The sequence below is a fragment of the Carcharodon carcharias genome, chromosome 6, assembly GCF_017639515.1.
Source record: "Carcharodon carcharias isolate sCarCar2 chromosome 6, sCarCar2.pri, whole genome shotgun sequence".
NCBI lineage: Eukaryota > Metazoa > Chordata > Chondrichthyes > Lamniformes > Lamnidae > Carcharodon > Carcharodon carcharias.
The window spans coordinates 145214788-145236527 of NC_054472.1; the positions used below are offsets into that span (position 1 = coordinate 145214788).

A 21740-nucleotide genomic window follows, 5' to 3' on the forward strand; every position below is an offset into this window, starting at 1 on the left:
TCTTTCCCTTTGTTTTTAAAAGGACAAAATTGTGTCACTGTCTTGGTGGTGAAATTCAGGGTTGCCCTTTACCAAAAAGCATAGGGCACAGAAGGAGGACATTCAGTCCATCCTGCCTGTGCTGGCTCTTTTAAAGAGCTCTCTAGTTAGCCCCACTTCCTAACTCTTTCCCCATAGCACTCACATTTTTCTTTTTCAGGTTTTTACTCAATTCCCTTTTACCACGTTACCACCAACCTTTCAGGCAGTGCATTCCAGAAAGTTCTCCTCATCCCCACCCCTTGTTGTTTTGCTAGCTGTATCCTGATTATTGACCTACCTATCAGTGGAAACTGCTCCTCCTTCTTTACTGTGGCAAAACCCTTCATAATTTTGAACACCTCTATATCTCACCTTAACCGTCTCTGTTCTAAGGAAAACAATCCCAGCTTCTCTAGCCTCTCACATAACTGAAATTCCTCACCCTGGTATCATTCTATAAATCCCCTCTGTATCCTTTGATATCTTCCCTAAAATGTGACACCCAGAATTGAACACAGTACTCGGGCTGAGGCTTAACTGTGATTTATAGGGCAGAATTTCACCCATGTCGGGCCAGGTCGGTCAGGAAGTCAACTGCTGCCTGCAATCAGGGCTGGAAGGTGGTTTCACGCTGGCGGGCTAATTAAGCAACGTTAGCAACCATCCATTCAATCCCTTCATCCAAGTCATTGATATAAATTGTAAATATTTGAGGTCCCAGCACTGATCCCTGTGGCACTCACGTCTTGCCGACCCAAAAATGACCCACCTGTGCCTATTCTCTGTTTCCTGTTAGTTAACTAATCCTCTATCCATGCTAATATGTTACTCCCTACAGCATGAGGCCTTATTTTGCGTAGTAACCTTTTCATGCCAATCAAGGCCCATCCAGCATGAAACACGAGCTTCAGCGCTCGGCACTGGGTGGGTGGCGGGAGGGGGGGTGGAGTGTGGCAGACTGGTGGGGGCGGAGGCCGAGCACCAGAGCCATTTGCAAACCTCCCTGAGGCACAGAGCTGCCTCAGAGAGATGAACGGATTTAAAGAAAAATACAGATTTTATAAATGTTATAAAACGTGTCCCCTCATGTGACTCTGTCACATGAGCAGGGACATGTTATGAATGAAAAATTAAAGTTTTTATTTTATTTTTATTTGCTTTTGGAAACCTCATCCTGCCCATGGATGAGGTTTCCAAAAAAGCCTTTTCGCCAGTCTGGGAACCATAAGGTTGGATGGGCAGCGAAAAATTTCTTTCCGTTAACTTTTTAATGGCCTTACTGGGCCTTTTAATTGTCGGTGCCTGCTGACTGAAATATTGTGCGAGTGCCTGATGATGTTGTGTCGCGCGCCTGACGTTATCATGCATCATTTTACGCTCGGTTGGGTCAGGCGCGTGCCCGCTGAGCTAAAAATTTTACCCATAAAAGTTATACCATCGTGACCTTGCTTTTGTACTTCATGCATTTATTTATATAGCCCAGGAACCCTTAAGTCTTTTAAGAGCTTGCCACTTTCAAAGATTTGTGTGAAAAAACTCCCAGATCTCTCGCAACCTGCACCTCCTTTAAAATTGTACCATTTAGTTTATATTGCCTCTACTCAATCTTCCTCCTAAAATGCAACACTTTGTTCTTCTCGCTATTAAATGGTGGAGCAGGCCAAATGGTCTAGCCCTGCTCCTGTGTTCCTAATAAATGACCAACTAGTTCTCACTGCCTTGGCTCATGCATGAAGTATAGCTGATTGAGCAGGCACCAGAGCATGCTGTTTCCATTTGAGCAGTAGAGCAGCATCGCTACATGAGATCGCACATATGAACATAAGAATTAGGAGCAGGAGGAGGCCATTTGGGCCCTCGAGCATGCTCCGCCATTCAATAAGATCATGGCTGATCTGATTGTGACCTCAACTCCACATTTTGCCTTCCCGCGATTACCTTTGACTCCCTTGTTAGTCAAAAATCAATCTACCTCTGCCTTAAAAATATTCAATGACCCTGCCTCCACCGCTCTCTAGGGAAGAGAATTTCACAGACTAATGACCCTCTGAGAGAAAAAATTTCTTCTCATTGCCTTTTAAATGGGAAACCCCTTATTTTTAAACTGTGTCACCTAGTTCTAGTTTCTCCCACAAGCTGAATCATCCTTTCATCATCCACCCTGTCAAGCCCCCTTAGGATATTATATATTTCAATAGGTTCACCTCTCAGTATTCCAAACTCCAATGGATACAGACTCAGGCTGTTCAACCGTACCTCATAAGATAACCACCCATCCCCCCACCTCATGTATCAGTCAAGTGAACCTTCTCTGAACTGCTTCAAACACATTTATATCCTTTCTTAAATAAGGAGAGCGAAACTGTACACAGTACTCCAGATGTGTTCTCATCAATGTCCTGTACAACTCTAGCAAAACTTCTTTACTCTTATATTCCACTCCCCTTGCAATAAAAGACAATATCCCATTTGCTTCCTGAATCACTTGCTGTACCTGCATACTAATCCAGATCCCTCTGTACCTCAGAGTTCTGCAATCTCTCTCCATTTAAATAATATGCTGCTTTTCTATTCTTCCTGCCAAACTGGACAAGTTCATATTTTCCATCTGCCTTTTTTTTTTGCCCAGTCACTTAACCTATCTATATCCCTTTGCACACTCCCTATGTCCTCTTCACAACTTACTTTTCTACCTATCTTTGTGTCATCAGCAAATTCAGCAACCATCTATTCAATCCCTTCATCCAAGACATTGATATAAATTGTAAATAGCTGAGATCCCAGCACTGATCCCTGTGGCACTCCACAGATCACAACTTGCCAACCCAAAAATGACCCATCTGTGCCTATTCTCTGTTTTCTGTTTGTTAACTAATCCTCTATCCATGCTAATATGTTACTGCCTACAGCATGAAGTCTTATTTTGCATAATAACCTTTGATGTGGCACCTTGTCAAATGCCTTCTGGAAATCTAAGTACAAAAAATCCACAGGATCCCCTTTATCCACATTGCTTGTTACTTCCTCAAAGAACTCCAATAAGTTAATCAAACACAATTTTCCTTTCAGAAAACCATCCTTTCACAAAATCAAAACAAAAACAAAAATACCTGGAAAAACTCAGCAGGTCTGGCAGCATCTGCAGAGAAGAACACAGTTAACGTTTCGAGTCCGTATGACTCTTCAACAGACCTAAGTAAAAATAGAAGAGAGGTGAAATATAAACTGGTTTAAGGGGCGGTGGGACAAGTAGAGCTAGATAGAGGGCCAGTGATGGGTGGAGATAACCAAAAGATGTCATAGACAAAAGGACAAAGAGGTGTTGAAGGTGGTGATATTATCTAAGGAATGTGCTTTACTTTACAGCCTTCCGGACTGAATATTGAGTTCAACAATTTTAGATCATGAACTCTCTCCTCCATCCCCACCCCCTTTCCGACCGCCCCCCTTTTTTTCCAATAATTTATATAGATTTTTCTTTTCCCACCTATTTCCATTATTTTTAAATGTATTTCCATCCATTGTTTTATCTCTACCTTTTAGCCTTTTTCGATTCCTTCACCCCACCCCACCTCCACTAGGGCTATCTGTACCTTGCTTGTCCTGCTTTCTACCCTTAATTAGCACATTCCTTAGATAATATCACCACCTTCAACACCTCTTTGTTCTTTTGTCTATGACATCTTTTGGTTATTTCCACCCATCACTGGCCCTCTATCTAGCTCTACTTGTCCCACCGCCTCTTAAACCAGTTTATATTTCACCTCTCTTCTATTTTTACTTAGTTCTGTTGAAGAGTCGTGCTGACTCGAAACGTTAACTGTGTTCCTCTCCGTAGATGCTGCCAGACCTGCTGAGTTTTTCCAGGTATTTATATTTTTGTTTTGGATTTCCAGCATCCACAGTCTTTTGCTTTTATCTTTCACAAAACTATGCTGACTCTGCCTGATTGCATTGAGATATCTTAAGCGCCCTATTATAACCTATTTACTAATAGATTCCAGTATTTTTCCTCTGACAGATGTTTGGCTAACTCGCCTGTAGTTTCCTGCTTTTTGCCTCCCTCCTTCCTTGAATAGAGGAGTCACATTCTTTATTTTTCAATCTGTTGGGACCTTCCCAGAATCTAGGGAATTTTGGAAAATTAAAACCAATGCATCTACTATCTCAGCAGTCATTCCTTTTAAGACTCCAGGGTGAAGTCCATCAGGACCGGGGGACTTGTCAGCCTTTAGTTCTAATAATTTTCTCAGTACCCGTTCCCTGGTGATTGTAATGGTTTTAAGTTCCTCCCTCCCTTTCACCTCCTGATTCACAATTATTTCTGGGATGTTATTTGTTTCCTCAACAACTAAGACAGACACAAAATATTTGTTCAGTTAATTGGCCATTACCTTATTTTTCATTATTAAGTCCCCAGACACACTCTCTAGAGGATCAACACTCACTTTACTTACTCTTTTCCTTTTTAAATACCAGTAGAAACTCTTATTGCCTGTTTTTATATTTCTAGCTAGCTTTCTCTCATACTCTAATTTCTCCCTCTTCATTATTCTTTGTCAGTCTTTGCTGTTCTTTATACTCTGTCCAATCTTCTGACCTGTCACTCATCTTTGCGGAGTTAGATGCTTTTTCTTTCAATTTGACACTATCTTTAACTTCCTTAGTTAACCAGGGATGGAGCACCTTCCAGGGGAATGAGAAGAGGCGATTGTCATCTACCTGAGCTAGTGACACAATAATGTTTTACACCAGAATTTTGACATAAGTCTCTCCAGCAAACACAAAGTATAAAATTGCTCTGCCTCTCCAAGCTGCCTAGACCACACAAAGCTGTTCATGCTTAGTTACGGAGCAAAGTTTATAAAGTACTTGAGAAGGAAAGTGACCTCCCCCCTGCTGCTTTTACACAGATAATAAAACTAATGGGAGTGAGACACAATCCGTTATCTTGCTGTTCCTGTTCCTGGGAGGCTTTGCAACAGACACTGCAGACAAACAGGGGCTTTGCTCTTTGCAGTTTACCTCTTCACCCTTCCTCTGGATGGGACCCCATGCTGAGGTACAGTTCCACAAGTGCTGACAGCTCTCTGGGACTTTACCCACAGTGGTGATTCTCTTGTGAAAATCTGTGGACCCATGGGTGGAAATCTGGCAGTGTGATATCCCTTTCCTTTTGCCCAGGTAAAAAGAAATACAAGTTCACTTAATTACTGCAACTGCAAGCCTAATGTTGGCAGGCTACTCAACTAGAGATGCCATCACACTGGCTGTGATCTTGTCTATACATGTTACCTTTCCTTTTTCTAACTTTTCCTACAGGAGGGGTCCTATTGGCTGATCTTGTATCTCCCTCACCTTCCTTGGCACAGTTATCCTTACTGACATCAGGTAACTTTGGGATCGATCCTGAAACCTTCCTGTCGTGGCCCAACTACACGCTGGCCAGGATATTTATCAACCAGGCCACATGGGAAGCAATAAACAGCTCGGGATTCACTTGGACAGTGATTTTATTTTGTGTGGTTTGTTTACCCCAATAGTCATCCCCTCTCTGTCCACGACGAAATCCTTCTGCCAGAGACCAGTAACCTTCTCATCTTTCTGCCTCATTTCTTTCTCTCTATTCTCTACTTCCCTGTGAAATGCTAAAGGAACATTCAGTACATGTAAATTGCTGCAGTTGAAGTATGTCGGATACAGGAATGTATCATTCTGTTCAGATCAAGTTTGTGCTTATGGCAGATCTATCACATTGCAACTGGCTGCTCAGAAATCCTCAAGCATGTAAAACAGTTGTAAGTGAAATCACCCCCTCACCTCCTCGGTGGTGAGTGGTGTGTTATTCAAAAACATCAATCAGCAGTTAGAATGATAAAAGGCCCAATCCCCCCGCTCTTAGATTCTACATGACTGCCTGTCATGGATTCTACCCACCCCGTTAAACTCCTCCCATAGGCCCAGTACAAGCAAACCTGTCAAGGACACTATCCACCCACTTATTCTCCCTCAGACCCTCTGCAATCAACCCCCTCAGGGACTCTACCCACTTTAATTTCCTACCATGGACGCTGTACGTTACAGCCTAACATGGGATGACATATTGTCAGTAGCATTGCAACGGTGATATGGCCAGATCTGTTTTGAAAAATTACCAAAGCAGCAGCCTGTTTCAGGTGATGAGACATGGGAATTGAGCTCCTATGGCGTAAATTGGAGCCAGATTGTGATTTAAGTTTGGAGCTGTGCAGCACAAACTCTGATCAATTCCACAGGCGATGGACCTGAAGAGGCCGCCAAGTGCTGAATAGTTTTTCTGAGTTCCGGAAGAGTACAGAGCGACTGACACTCTGGGGCCACTGGCCTCCATGATTACGATACTTCTGACTGCCTATCCTGGTTGTGGCTTGGGAGGTCAGTCTTGAGGCTTCAAGCAGGTGAGTGGCACCTGCTCACCTGATACATTTCAAATGATAGAGGCCTTAACACCACAGGGGCCTTTCTGTGATCAAAAGCAAAGATAGAGTCCACTCGGATTGTGGAGGTAAACATGCCACAGGTGGCTGAAAAACGGAACACTTTCATCTTTGTTTTTTGTTAATGCAGCATGACTATGCAAATCCATTGAAGCTCATCAGTGAGGTGGAGATCATCTCACCAACTGTAGCAAAACATCCCTATTTTTATATTCCATTCCCCTTGCAATATATAAACAACAACATATCATTTGCCTTCCTAATCACTTGTTGCACCTACATACTAACTTTTCCTGATTTATGTGCCCCCACCCCGCCACCCTCCAGGATACCCAGATCCCTCTGTACCTCAGAGTTCTGCAATCTCTCTCTATTAAAATAATATGCTGCTTTTCTATTCTTCCTGCCAAAGTGGACAAGTTCACATTTTCTCACATTATACCCCATCTGCCAAATTTTTGCCAACTCACTTACCCTATCTATATCTCTTTGCAGACTCCTTGTGTCCTCTTCACAACTTACATTCTTACCTCTCTTTGTGTCATAGTGAAACCTCATTAACAGATTTTAATTACCAACTGACTCAAGGGCAGGTTATTCTACTATCTCCCACCCTACCACTGTTAAACCGTGGGTAAGCATTTTCACAGCAGGCTGGGGCTGGGGTTCTATTTTTAACAATTTAGCCGACTGACCATCCATCAGGTGGTGGGGACGGGAGTGCATTTAAAGTTCCCGCCAATGTTTCAATTCGTTTCATTGCACTTCACTTTATCCGGAGTAAAAGATCCTTCCGAATTAGATACACTTGTTTTTTTTTTCGCTTCCCGGCTCCAGAATAGGGTTACCCGCCCCTTGCTTCATGACTCCTCTGAGCAGCCATGAGCCATGACTCCTGCAAAAGCCGGGCTGACTCCATGAAAGGAACAGGGGTGTTTGTAATGCCCATCCCTGTGATAGAGCTGGCAATGGTGGGATTGCTGCATGTGGACTTGCCCTTATCTTGTGCTGGCAAAAATTGCTGGAAATGGGAATGGGGCAGGAAGCCTGGCATTGGGTCCCGCCTGCCAGTTTTTAAAGCCTTTCAGCTTCTGTTCAGACACGGACAGAGGCATGAAAATCCGGGCGTCTGTTTTATGTGCTTGTTGAGAGATGAATGTTGGCCAGCATACTGAGCAGAAGTCCTTCGCTCTCCTTTAAGATATTACGTCTCCTGAAAGGGCCGATAGGGCTCCAGTTTAACATGTCATTCAAAAGATGGTACCTCTGAGAGTGCAGCATTCCGTCAGTACTGGACTGGGAGTGTCAGACTAGAATGTGTACTGTAGTCTCTGGGTTAGGACTTGAGCCCTAGACTTTCTGACTCACAGAGGTGAGAGAGCTACCAATGAAACCAAAGAGAAGGTGAGAGGTGGTAACTCGTCCATCAGGAGATCTGTTCCTCTTGGGCCTTATAGCTTTCCAAAGCGATAATCTGGTGAATATTTTTATTTTTCTAGGATTGGGTGCACGATTATGTGAATCAATCCGAAAGGACTTTCCAATGGGCTACATTCTGTCTGTGACAGTCGCTCCACATCAAGCAGGGGAAAGCCCACTGCAACACTTCAACTCCCTGCTTTGCCTTTCCTGGTTTCAAAGGTAAGACCACATCCCGGCTGCTTTATATTTTAAACAACATTTTTTGTTGTCTGAATTTTGGGCTCATCAAACTGATTGGAACACTTTTCATTTCAGGCAGCTAGGTGGCAGCATTGAGCACTCCTGACGAGAAGCACCTCCTGTGGTCAGATGAATCACAGATTAGATACAAAGTGAGGCTTCCTCTGCTCTTGCCACAAGTATATCTCAGAACCAACTTCAGAGAGAGAAAGACTCTGAGTGAAATATCTGATATTTGTTCTGTTATACCTGCCAGTTTGGCTCAGTGTGTGGCACCCTCCTCTCTGATTCAAACAATTGTGGCTGACACTCCACTATGACACCAAAGGAGTGGTGTGCAGTCAGAAGTGTTACATTTCAGATGAGATGTTAAACTGAGGCCCCCATCAATGCTTTCAGGTGGATGTAAAAGATCCCATAACACTATTTGCAGAAGAGTAGCAGAGTTTCAGAGGTGTCAAAGCTGCTAACTGAGCCGAGGCTTACACCTAATCAGTAAATATGCCATATGATGAGCATGCATAGGCTGGAAAATGGGATTAGAATAGTTAGGTACTTGTTTGACCGGCCCAGACTCGATGGGCTGAAGGGCCTTTTTCTGTGCTGTAGACTTCTATGACTCTATGACAATAGACAGGGGTCACATTCCCTCTAGGATGAGTGACACATAAATCGTCGTAACCTCCTGTTCAGCAGAGGAGTCGAGGTTGAAATCCGGTTTGGCTGCACTATTTGGCATCATTGTCTTTTGTGTTTGATATCTTTGCAGGTACGCTGATGGGGTACTCCTGTTTCACAATGATGACATGTTGCGCAGCATGCATGCCTTGTTTGGAAAAAAGACTGAACACATCTCAGCTCTACAGGCGCAAATTTCTTTGTACGACATGAACACACATATTGCATCCTGTCTGGCGGGACTGATGTACCCAGTGAGCAGCCTCCGAACGCGAAGGTATGATTCACTTCACCTGACAAAGGTAGTGCCAAAGAATGATTGGCGTTTTTACGGATGGAAGAGAGGTAGTGGGAGAACTTTTCCCCTTTTTTCCTCGCCTTTCGATTGTCCGTAACAAGATATGTGTTATCAGGCAGTGTTTTAAATATAAAACAAAAACAGAATTACCTGGAAAAACTCAGCAGGTCTGGCAGCATCGGCGGAGAAGAAAAAATTTCTGTGTTTTAAATATATTGAGTGTTGTAATTTTGTGTTGAACACGAAGCAAGTTTTTGGGTAAGTTAAACATACACACACATGACACACACACACACATGACACACACACACACATGACACACACACGACACACACACACATGACACACACACACATGACACACACACTTGACACACACACACACACATGACACACACACACACACACACACACACACACACACAGTCTAGAGCTAAAACATGAGTTTAGGTTATTAGCAGAAATACACGAAGTAAATCACGTTAAAATATTTCAGTCCTTTAAGATGCACAGGTTGCGAGCCTATACGGATGATTGGAAGTTGGAAGCCTGAGTTTCCAGACAAAGTCGTAGCCAAGTTCCTATAGGAATGAATCTTTGCAGGTGAAGACAAGTTATCCTATCTCTCTCTCACTGCCTGGATTGACTGGCTGTTCAGGCAGGGTTCTATTCTTCTTGGTTGCTCTTGTGTCTGGTTTTGCCTTGTTTCTAGCTGGTTCTTGGAGTAATAAGATTTGTTATCAGATGTCAATTTCAATCGTGTGACCACATGATCAATACTTCTGTTGTCCACACAAACGATTCAAAGTTAGAAACCATTGCTACGCAATGGATACCAGGAAGGCACAGGTCAGGAATGTGATGGCATACTCTCCACTTGCCTGGATGAGTGCAGCTCCAACAACACTCGGAAACTTGACACCATCCAGGACAAAGCAACCCGCTTCATTGGCATCACATCCACAAACATTCATTCCCTCCACCATCGACACAAAGTAACAGCAGTGTGCACCATCTACAAGATTCATGGCAGGTACTCACCAAGGCTCCTTAGCACCTTCCAAGCCCATGCCCGCTATCATCTAGAAGGACAAGGGCAGCAGGTGCATAGGAACACCACCACCTGGAAGTTCTCCTCCAAGCCACACACCACCCTGACTTGGAAATATATCACCATTCCTTCACAGCTGTTGGGTCAAAATCCTGGAACTCCCTCCCTAACAACACTGGGTGTACCTACACCACATGGACTGCAGCGGTTCAAGAGGGCAGCTCACCACCACCTTCTCAAGGGCAACTAGGGATGGGCAATAAATGCTGGCTCAGCCAGCAAAGCCCACATCCCGTAAATGAATAAAAAAATTTGGAGGATGAATGGTGGCTGTGCTTACCTGCTTGTGATAAACTTGTTTCTCTGCAGCTTTCTTTAAGTGTTGAGCTTGGAGTCATTGAGTCTGGGAGTTATTGATTTTGAGTTCCGGTTCATATCCAGATAAGGGGGTTGTAAATTCCATAAGTGGTTTCATATTTTGAATGACTTTTCAAGAGAGGGTCTGGACTCTCAGTAATTTAAATTTTAAGAACTTTTCAGGCCTGAATTTAACTCTTTATGCAGAAATCTCAAAATGTCACCTGATCCTTAGGCCACCTTTGCAGCACGTTGTCCACTTGTTAAAAGTAAATTTCAAAAAGTCCACGTTGAGTAAGGTGTGTGTTTTGAAAGTTAGGAACATGATATCTTTACTGAGCATGTCAGTGTTGAGAGGCATAGGGAGGGAGAGAGAGAAAAAAACTGCTCCTCTGATGAATAGTGCTTCTGAACCTTAACCTTAGATCTTCCCAAACCTTTTGTGTTGCATCCTCTTTCAGAGATTCATATTTGCCGTCGCCCCAACCACAGCTTTGAGAAACAGCACACCCTGCTGGTTGCGAGCCTGTATACAAGAAGCCCAAATCATAGAATCAATCAGTCAACACAGAAGGAGACCTTTTTGTTATTCATTCACAGGATGTGGGCATGGCCAACATTTATTGCCCATCTCTAATCGTTCTTAACAGAGTGGCTTGCTAGGCTATATCAGATGGTGGTTAAGAGTTAACCACATTGCTGTGGGTCTGGAGTCACAAGTAGACCAAACCAGGAAAGGACAATAGATTTCCTTCCCTGCAGAACATTAGCTGGGTATTACAACAATTTAGAGGTTACATGGTCACCATTACTGAGACTTCTTTTTAATTCCAGATTTATCCGCTAACTGCCTTTAAATTCCCTAGCTGCTGTGGTGGGATTTAAACTCCTATCTCAAGATTATTAGTCCAGAGACATGAGTTCAAATCCCTAATGGCCCCTTTGCCTGTACAGGCTCTTTAAAAGAGTTATCCAATTCTTCCTCCTCCCCTGCACTTTCCCTATAGCATTGCAAATTTTCCCAAGTAGGATAGATAATATTTAATATTTTTGACTTCTCCAGGATCAACATCCTTAACACTACTCTTCAAATCATGCTCCTTTCATTCTTTTTTAAATTCATTCATGGGGTGTGGGCTTCGCTGGCTGGGCCAACATTTATTGCGCATACCTAGTTGCCCTGGAAAAGGTGATTGTGAGCTGCCTTCTTGAACCACTGCAGTCTATGTGGTGTAGGTACACCCACAGTGCTGTTAGGAAGGAAGTTCCAGGATTTTGACACAGGGACAGTTAAGGAACGGCGATATATTTCCAAGTCAGGATGGCGAGTGACTTGGAGGGGAATTTCCAGGTGGTGGGGTTCCCAGCTACCTGCTGCCATTGTCCTTCTAGATGGTAGTGGTCGTGGGTTTAGAAGATGCTGTATAAGGAGCCTTGGTGAATTCCTGCAGTGCATCTTGTAGATGGTACACACTGCTGCTACTGTGTGTCGATGGTGGACAGAGTAAATGTTTGTGGATTTGGTGCTAATGAAGCGGGCTGCTTTGCCCTGGACGGTGTCAAGCTCCTTGAATGTTGTGGGAGCTGCACTCATCCGAGCAAGTGGGGAGTATTCCATTCACACTCCTAACTTGTGTCTTGTAGATGGTGGACAGGCTTTGGGGTGTCAGGAGTGAGTTACTCCCTGCAGGATTTCTAGCCTGTGACCTGCTCTTGTAGCCACAGTATTTATATGGCTAGTCCAGTACAGTTTCTGGTCAATGGTAACCCCAAGGATGTTGTTAGTGGGGGATTCAGTGATGGTAGTGCCATTGAACATCAAGGGGTGATGGTTAGATTCTCTCTTGTTGGAGATGGTCATTGCCTGGCACTTGTGCGGTGCAGATGTTACTTGCCACTTGTCAGCCCAAGCCTGGATATTGTCCAGGTCTTGCTGGACAATATTTGAAGATGGACTGCTTCAGTATCTGAGGAGTTGTGAATGGTGCTAAACATTGTGTAATCATCAGCGAGCATCCCCACTTCTGACCTTACGATGGAAGGAAGGTCATTGCTGAAGCAGCTGAAGATGGTTGGGCTTAGGACACTATCCTGAGGAACTCCCGCAGTCGTGTCCTGGAGCTGAGATGACTGACCTCCAACAAAAACAACCACCTTCCTTTGTGCTATGTATGATTGACTCCAGCCAGTGGAGAGTTTTTCCCATGATTCCCATTGACTCCAATTTTGTGAGGGCAACTTGATGCCACATTCAGTCAAATGCTGCCTTGATGTCAAGGGTAGTCACTCTTGCCTCACCTGAGGAGTTCAGCTCTTTTGTCCATGTTTGAACCAAGGCTGTAATGAGGTCAGAAGCTGAGTGACCGTGGTGGAACCCAAACTGGGCATTAGTGAGCAGGTTATTGCCAAGCAAGTGCCGCTTGATAGCACTGATTCCTTTGCTGATTCCTTCCATTACTTTACTTTGAGAGTAGACTGATGGGGTGGTAGTTGGCTGGACTGGATTTGTCCTGCTTTTTGTGTACATGCCATACCTGGGCAATATTCCATATAGCAGGTAGATGCCAGTGTTGTAGCTGTATTGGAACAGTTTGGCTAGGGGCGCGGCAAGTTCTGGAGCACAGGTCTTCAGTACTATTCCCGGAATGTTGTCAGGGCCCATAGTCGTTGCAGTATGCAGTGCCTTCAGCTGTTTCTTGATATCAATTAGAGTGAATTGAATTGGCTGAAGACCGGCATCTGTGATGCTGGGGACCTCCAGAGGAGGCCATGATGGATCATTCATTTGGCACTTCTGGCTAAAGATTGCAGCAAATGCTTCAGCCTTATCTTTTGCACTGCTGTGCTGGGCTCCCCCATCATTGAGGATGGGGATATTTGTGGAGCCTCCTCCTCCAGTGAGTTGTTTAATTGCCCACCACCATTCACGACTGGATGTGCGGAGCTTAGATCTGATCCGTTGGTTGTGGGATCACTTAGCTCAGTCTATCACTTGCTGCTTATACTGTTTGACACGCAAGTAGTCCTGTGTTATAGTTTCACCAGGTTGGCACCTCATTTTTAGGTATGCCTGGTGCTGCTCCTGGCATGCCCTCCTGCACTCTTCATTGAACCAGGGTTGATCCCTTGGCTTGATGGTAATGGTAGAGTGGGGGATATGCCGGGCCATGAGGTTACAGATTGTGGTCAAGTACAGTTCTGCTGCTGCTGATGGTCCACAGCGCCTCATGGATGCCCAGTTTTGAGCTGCTAGATCTGTTTGAAATCTATCCCATTTAACATGGCGGTGGTGCCGCACAACATGAAGGAGGGTATCCTCAATGTGAAGACAGGACTTTGTCTCCACAAGGACTGTGCAATGGTCACTCCTACCCATACTGTCATGGACAGATGCATCTGTGGCAGGCAGGTTGGTGAGAATGAGGTCAAGTATATTTTTCCCTCTTGTTGGTTCCCTTACCACCTGCCGCAGACCCACTCTAGCAGATATGTCCTTTAGAACTTGTCCAGCTCGGTCTGTACTGGTGCTACCGAGCCACTCTTCATGATGGACATTGAAGTCCCCCACTCAGAGTACATTCTGCACTCTTGCCACGCTCCGCGCTTCCTCCAAGTGGTGTTCAACATGGAGGAGCATTGATTCATCTGCTGAGGGAGGGCGATACGTGGTAATCATCAGGAGGTTTCCTTGCCCATGTTTGACCTGATCACAGAATCACAGAATCACACAGTGCAGAAGAGGCTCTTCGGCCCATCAAGTCTGCACCGACACCTGAGAAACAGATGACCTACCTACCTAATTCCATTTACCAGCACTTGGCCCATAGCCTTGAACGTTATGACATGCCAAGTACTCATCCAGGTACTTTTTAAAGGATATGAAGCAACCCGCCTCCACCACCGTCCCAGGCAGCGCATTCCAGACCGTCACCACCCTCTGGGTAAAAACGTTTTTCCTCACATCCCCCCCAAACCTCCTGCCCCTCACATTGAACTTATGTCCCCTCATGACTGACCCTACAACTAGGGGAAACAGCTGCTCCCTATCCACCTTGTCTATGCCCTTCATAATCTTGTACACCTTAATCAGGTCGCCCCTCAGTCTTCTCTGCTCCAATGAAAACAACCCTAGTCAATCCATGCTCTCTTCATAACTTAAACGTTTCATCCCAGGCAACATCCTGGTGAATCTCCTCTGCACCCCCTCCAGTGCAATCACATCCTTCCTATAACGTGGCGACCAGAACTGCACACAGTACTCCAGCTGTGGCCTCACCAAGGTTCTATACAAGTCCAACATGACCTCCCTACTTTTGTAATCTAGGCCTTGAGTGATAAAGGCATGTGTCCCATATGACTTTTTCACCACCCCACTAACATGCCCCTCCGCCTTCAGAGAACGATGGACACACACATCAAGGGCCCTTTGTTCCTCAGAACTTCCTGGTGTCATGCCGTTCATTGAATACTTCCTTATCAAATTACTCCTTCAAAAGTGTATCACCTCACACTTTTCAGGGTTAAATTCCATCTGCTACTGATCTGCCCATTTGACCATCCCGTCCATATCTTCCTGTAGCCCAAGACACTCAACTTCACTGTTAACCACCCGGCCAATCTTTGTGTCATCTGCAAACTTACTAATCCTATGCGCCACATAGTCATCTATGTCCTTTATATAAATGACGAATAATAGGGGACCCAGCACATCTTCCTGTGGTACGCCACTGGACGTGGCATCCAGTCACTAAAGCATCCTTCTGTGTTACACTCTGTCTCCTACAACTGAGACAATTTTGAATGTACCTTATCAAATACCCTGTATCCCATGTGCATTTGCCTTCTTTATAAGTCTCCCATGTGGGATCTTGTCAAAGGCTTTGCTGAAATCCATATAAACTACATCAACTGCACTACCCTCATCTACACACCTGGTCACCGCCTCAAAAAATTCAATCAAATTTGCTAGGCATGACCTCCCTCAGAGAAAGCCATGCTGACTATTCCTGATCAAACCTTGCCTCTCCAAGTGGAGATAGATTCTCTCCTTCAGGATTTTCTCCAATAGTTTCCCTACCACTGATGTGAGACTTACTGGTCTGTAGTTCCCTGGCTTATCTGTACAACCCTTCTTAAATAGTGGAACCAGATTAGCTGTTCTCCAGACTCTGGAGATTTGTCCACTTTTAAGCCTGCCAATGCCTCCAATACCTTGTCACTCCCTATATCAGTTTGCTCAAGAACCTCGCAGTCTCTCTCCCTGAGTTCCATACCTTCATCCTCATTCTCTTGGGTGAAGATGGATGTGAAGTATTCATTCAACACTCTACTGATGTCCTCTGGCTCCACCCATAGATTGCCCCCTTGGTCCCTTATGGGCCCTACTCTTTCCCTGGTTATCCTCTTCCCATTGATATACTTAGAATGTCATGGGATTTTCCCTACTTTTACCAGCCAGAGCTATCTCATATCCCCTCTTTGCTCTCCTAACTGCTTTCTTAAGCTCCACCCTGCACTTTCTGTGCTCCACTCGTGCTGATTTGCTTCCCTTGTACCTGCTAAAAGCCTCTCTTTTCCTTCTTATCGTATCCTGAATATCTCTGGTCATCCATGGTTCTCTGGGCTTGTTATTCGTTCCTATCACCCTAGAGGGAACATGTTGAGCCTGTACCCTCCCCATTTCCTTTCTGAACTCCCCCCACTGCTCTTCTGTAGATTTCCCCACAAGTAGCTGTCCCAGTCTACTTGGCCAGATCCTGCCTTGTTTTACTAAAATCTGCTCTCCCCCAATCCAAAACATTTTGCCATAAGACTTCATGGGGTTCGGAGTCGATGTTGAGGAATCATAGGGCAACTCCCTCCCGACTGTATACCGCTGTGCCACCACCTCTGCTGGGTTTGTCCTGCCCGTGGGACAAGATATACCCAGGGATGGTGATGGTGATGTTTGAAACATTATCTGTAAGATATGATTCTGTGAGGATGACTATGTCAGGCTGTTGCTCGACTGGTCTGTGAGACAGCTCTCCCAATTTTGGCACTAGACCCCAGATGTTAGTAAGGAGGACTTTGCAGGGTCAACAGGGCTGAGTTTGCTGTTGCTGTTTCGGGTGCCTAGGTCGATGCCGGGTGGTATGCCTGGTTTCATTCCATTTTTGAGAGTTTGTAGTGGCTTGATGCAACCGAGAGGCTTACTAGGCCATTTCAGAGGGCCGTTAAAAGTCAACCACATTGCCGTGGGTCTGGAGTCACATGTAGGCCAGACCAGGTAAGGACAGCAGATTTCCTTCCCATTCACAAAACAAAATATGTCACACCAGTTACATAGCAAATTGGAGCCAGGAGCTGATGTGGAGTGAACACATTGGTCAATGACGCTTTGGTACCATATACCTGGAATCTCCCAGTTCTGAGTGACAAAATCCACATGCCTTCTTGCCCCCAGGTAATCTTCACTCAGCCCCCATCCCCGGTTTGGGAATTATTGCACTGAATGGTAATGAGTAAATCATACTTTTAATCTGGTACTCAGAGTTGGATGGCTGATGTATTTTGCCTGGTAGCAATGCCATTGGGTGGGGTTTTTGAGTAGGGGTGGGGGTGTGGGAGGGTCCCTGTTTTAATCCACTCAGCATTAGGAATAATCTCTTGAGAACTAAAATCACTGTAAATTGGCTTTTAGTTTACTAACTGTTCCCCTAGAAAGTTTTATGTGAGGATGATTGATAGAATTATACCAGTCCAGCTCTAGAGGTGTAGGCGCTTTCCCTATGGTTGGCCTTTGAATAAGGACTGCCTGCAGGAAATGTTGAATTTTGTCTTCCGGTTAATATTTTCAGAGCGGGCATAATATTAATGGAAGAATTAGCATCAGAAGGAATTTTATTCCCCACAGATCCATGGCCTAGTCTCCCAGGTGACGATGTGTTGACAAACATCTTTTGAAAATTGAGTTGTAGATTTTTTAATGACTCATTGGTTAAAGGATTGAACCTGGAATTGAGACACAGGCCAGAAAGTCCTCAGATTGGTCTCCAGCCTGTGCTGAGGTAGCTGGTTTCTTACTTGCTTGTCACAAATGGCTTCACTGCTTCTCGGCTAATGTCTGGTGATGTATGACAGAAATACATGTAAGAATGGAAGAAATAAGAGCAGGAGCAGGCCATCAAGTCTGTTACACTGCCTTCAATAACATAATGGCTGATCTTATGCATCAACTCCCCTTTCTTACCCTATCCCCTTTTCACATTATTTCTTCAGTGCCCAAAAAATCTATTTTTAAGAAGAGCAGTGGAATTATCCCCAGTGACCCGGCCAATATTTATCCTTCGATCAACATTACTTGAAAAGGAGATTATTTGGGTATTATTACATTACTGTTTGTAGGAGCTTGCTGTGTGCAAATTGGTACCACTTTTTCAGCTTTACAACAGTGACAACACTTCAAAAGCTCTTTGGGATGACTGATGATTGGGAAAATAGCACAAATATATAAATGCAAGTCCTTTTTAAAAAATACTTCTGTTGGTTTCTCGCAACAATCTTCAGCCAGATGTGCTAAGTGGATGACCCATCTCGGCCTCCTGCGGAGGTCCACAGCATCACAGACACCAGTCCTCAGCTAATTTGATTCACTCCATGTGATATCATGCTGAATGCACTGGGTAATGCAAAGGTTATGGGGCCTGACAATATTCCGGCAATGGTACTGAAGACTTGTGCTCCAGTATTTGCCGCGCCCCTAGCCAAGCCGTTCCAATACAGCTACAACACTGGCATCTACCTGGCAATGTGGAAAATTGCTCAGGTATGTCCTGTACACAAAAAGCAGGCCAAATCCAGCCCGGCCAGTTACCTCCCCATTAGTGCACTCTCCATCATCAGTAAAGTAATGGAAGGTGTCACCAACCGTGCTATCAAGTGGCACTTACTAAGCAATAACCTGCTCACTGACACTCAGTGTGGGTCCTGCCAGGGTCACTCAGATCTTGACCTCGTTACAGCCTTGGTTCAAACATGGACAAAAGAGCTGAACTCCAGAGGTGAAGTGAGAGTGACTGCCCTTGACATCAAGGCAGCATTTGACCAAGTGTGGCATCAAGGAGTCCGAACAATACTGGAGCCAATAGAAATCAGGGGGAAAATTCTCCACTGGATTGAGTCATACATAGCACAAAGGAAGGTGGTTGTGGTTGTTGGAGGTCAGTCATTTCAGTTCCAGGACATCACTGCAGGAATTCCTCAGGGTAGTGTCCTAGGCCCAACCATCTTCAGTTGCTTCCATCATAAGGTCAGAAGTAGGGATGTTTGCTGATGATTGCACAATGTTCAGCACCATTTGTGACTCCTTGTATACTGAAGCAATCCATGTCCAAATGCAGCAAAACCTGGACAATATCCAGGCTTGGGCTGACAAGTGGCAAGTAACATTCACGCCACACAAGTGCCAGGCAATGGCCATCTTCAACAAGAGAGAATTTAACTATCACCCTTTGACGTTCAATAGCATTACCATCGCTGATTCTCACATTATCAACATCCTGGGGGGGTTACCATTGACCAGAAACTTAACTGGACTAGCCATATAAATACTGAGGTTACAAGTGCAGGTCAGAGGCTAGGAATCCTGAGGCAAATATCTTACTTTCTGACTCCCCAAAGCCTGTCCGCTATCTACAAGGCACAAGTCAGGAGCGTGATGGAATATTCTTCACTTACCTGGATGAGTGCATCTCCAAGAGCACTCAAAAAGCTTGATACCATCCAGCACAAAGCAACCCACTTGATTTTCACCCCTTCCAGAAACATTAACCAATGAACAGCAGTGTGTACCAAGATGCACTGCTGGCAGCACCTTCCAAAACCACGACCACTATTACCTAGAAGGACAAGGCAGCAGACACGGTTCTCCTGCAAGTTTACTCCATACCCTAAAATATGGAAATATATATTTTTTTTATACTTGTTGTCTAAGCCAGCCTTTATTGCCCCTCCCTAACTGCCCTTGTTCAGAGGACGTTTTTAAGAGTCAGCCACATTGCTGTGGATCTGCAGTCACATGTAGGCCAGACCAGTTAAGGACAGCAAATTTCCTTCCCTAAAGGGCATTAGTAAATCAGGTGGGTTTTTAAACAATGGTTCCATTTATTGAATTCAAATTCCACCATCTGCCATGGTGGGATTTGAAGCCAGGTCCCCAGAGCATTACCCTGGGTAACTGGACTACCAGTCCAGTGACAATAGCACTATGCCACCACCTTCCCCGCATCTTTACTACAGTTCCTTCACTGTCGCTGTGTCAAATTTCTGGAACTCCCTCCCTAACAGCACTGTGGGTGTATCTACACCACAGGGACAGCAGCTGTTCAAGAAGGCAGCTCGCCACCACCTTCTCAGGGGCAGTTAGGGATGGGCAATAAATGCTGGCCCAGCCAGCAACGCCTACATACCACAAATGAACAAAAATATGTTTACCTACTGTGCTATCTAATCAAATTTCCCAATCTACCTCAACCAACATGCTCCTTAAACCTCCAGGATTGATTTTGTTTAAATTTACAAACATGGGACCACCAGCTGGCAGGAAAGCAGGCGGCTGGACCTGTAAAAGAGGGCGACATGCCATCACCAGCCTGCCCTCCCCTAACCCTGCTGTGATTTTACAAATGGCAGGGAAAGCATCAGGTGGGCCCAACAGAGGCCTTTAAATGGACCAATTAAAGGCCTCATCCCACCAACGCTCAGATTTAATGGGTAGCAGGAGAGGCCTGCGTTCAATGAGCACCTGGCAGTGTATAGGGTTTGAAACAAATAATGGGGAAGTAGGTTCAGGTAGACTAAATATATAAGTCTGAAGAGAAAAGTCAAGGCTATGGAGCAAAGTAGTGATTTGGGTAAAATCAATCAGATGGTGACAGTGTAATAACAGTAAAGGGTATTAGTGACTAAGGACATATTAGGGAACTATAGAAAAGGTTAAAATTAACACGCTATTCTGGAACACATGAAGTATCAGTAGCAAGATAGATAAATTAATAGCACAAATAGAGTTAAATAGGTTTCATCTTTCCCAGAGGGCTGTGGAGGCTGGGTGGTTGAACGTATTCGAGACAGATTTTTGATTTACAAGGGAGTCAAGGATTATAGGCAGGCAGGAGAGTGCACTTAAATCCACAAACAGATCATCCATAATCTTATTGAATGGCCTAATCCTGTTCCTAACTCATATGATCTTCAGGACCCCTATCTGGCTGAGAATACTATCCCCTACCACTAGGACATTCTTTTTTAGTGCCTCATTTTGATGGCCTCTTGTACCACAATGTTATGGTCAATTTGCCTATCTTCTCTGCAGTCTTCGTTCTCATCCACGGCAGTAGCAAATACCTTGTTTTTGGACAATGGTAAAGGCTGCAGCTTCTTCTCCACTGCACTTACGCACTCATCTGTTTGAGTCACAGTCACATCCATATGTACCCGATCACTGAACAGATCTAAACCTAATGGGTGTGACTGCCTCCTAGGTCAGGATGCCCAGGTAAATCTTCACCCTCTCTGATGCGTCACTAGGTCTGAACCTCAGACTCCAGCTCAACACATCTGAGCAAAAGTTCCTTGAGTTAGAGACACTTATTGCAGTTGTGGTTGTCTGGGATCATGTTACTTTCCACAAACTCCCATATGCTTCCAATGCAGCACACCTCCTGCACTGCCATCTCTATGTAACCTTTTTTATATATTTAATTCTTTAAAACTTAATGTAATGGGGAAGTGATGGTGTAGTGGTATTGTTGCTGGACTAGTAATCCAGAGACCCAGGGTAATGCTCTGGGAACCTGCGTTCGAATCCTGCCACGGCAGATGGTGGAATTTGAATTCAATAAAAAATCTGGAATTGAAGTCTAATGATGACCATGAAACCATTGTTGATTGCTGTAAAAACCCACCAGGTTCCCCTTTAGGGAAGGAAATCTGCTGTCTTCACCTGGTCTGGCCTACATATGACTCCAGAACACCAGCAATGTGGTTGACTCTTAAATGCCCTCTGATGCCCATATCCCATGAATGAATTATATTAAAAAATTAATGAACATTTCCTCTTTTTTTACAAATTAATTTAACGAATCTAAATTATTAATTTAATAAAATATTGGCTATAGGTTCCTAGTTTTAAATACTTACAGCCTCAAGTTTATACA

General features: G+C 44.5%; 1 protein-coding gene across 1 annotated transcript in view; it reads left to right on the forward strand.

The window, feature by feature from the left end:
- Positions 1-21740, forward strand: part of LOC121279425 (tubulin delta chain-like) — an 86998-nt gene that overhangs the window by 43900 nt on the left and 21358 nt on the right. Inside the window, exons 5-6 of the mRNA XM_041190667.1 lie at positions 7997-8138; positions 8929-9114. Of these exons, the coding sequence (XP_041046601.1) occupies positions 7997-8138; positions 8929-9114 (328 nt within the window). The remainder of the gene's footprint in view (positions 1-7996; positions 8139-8928; positions 9115-21740) is intronic.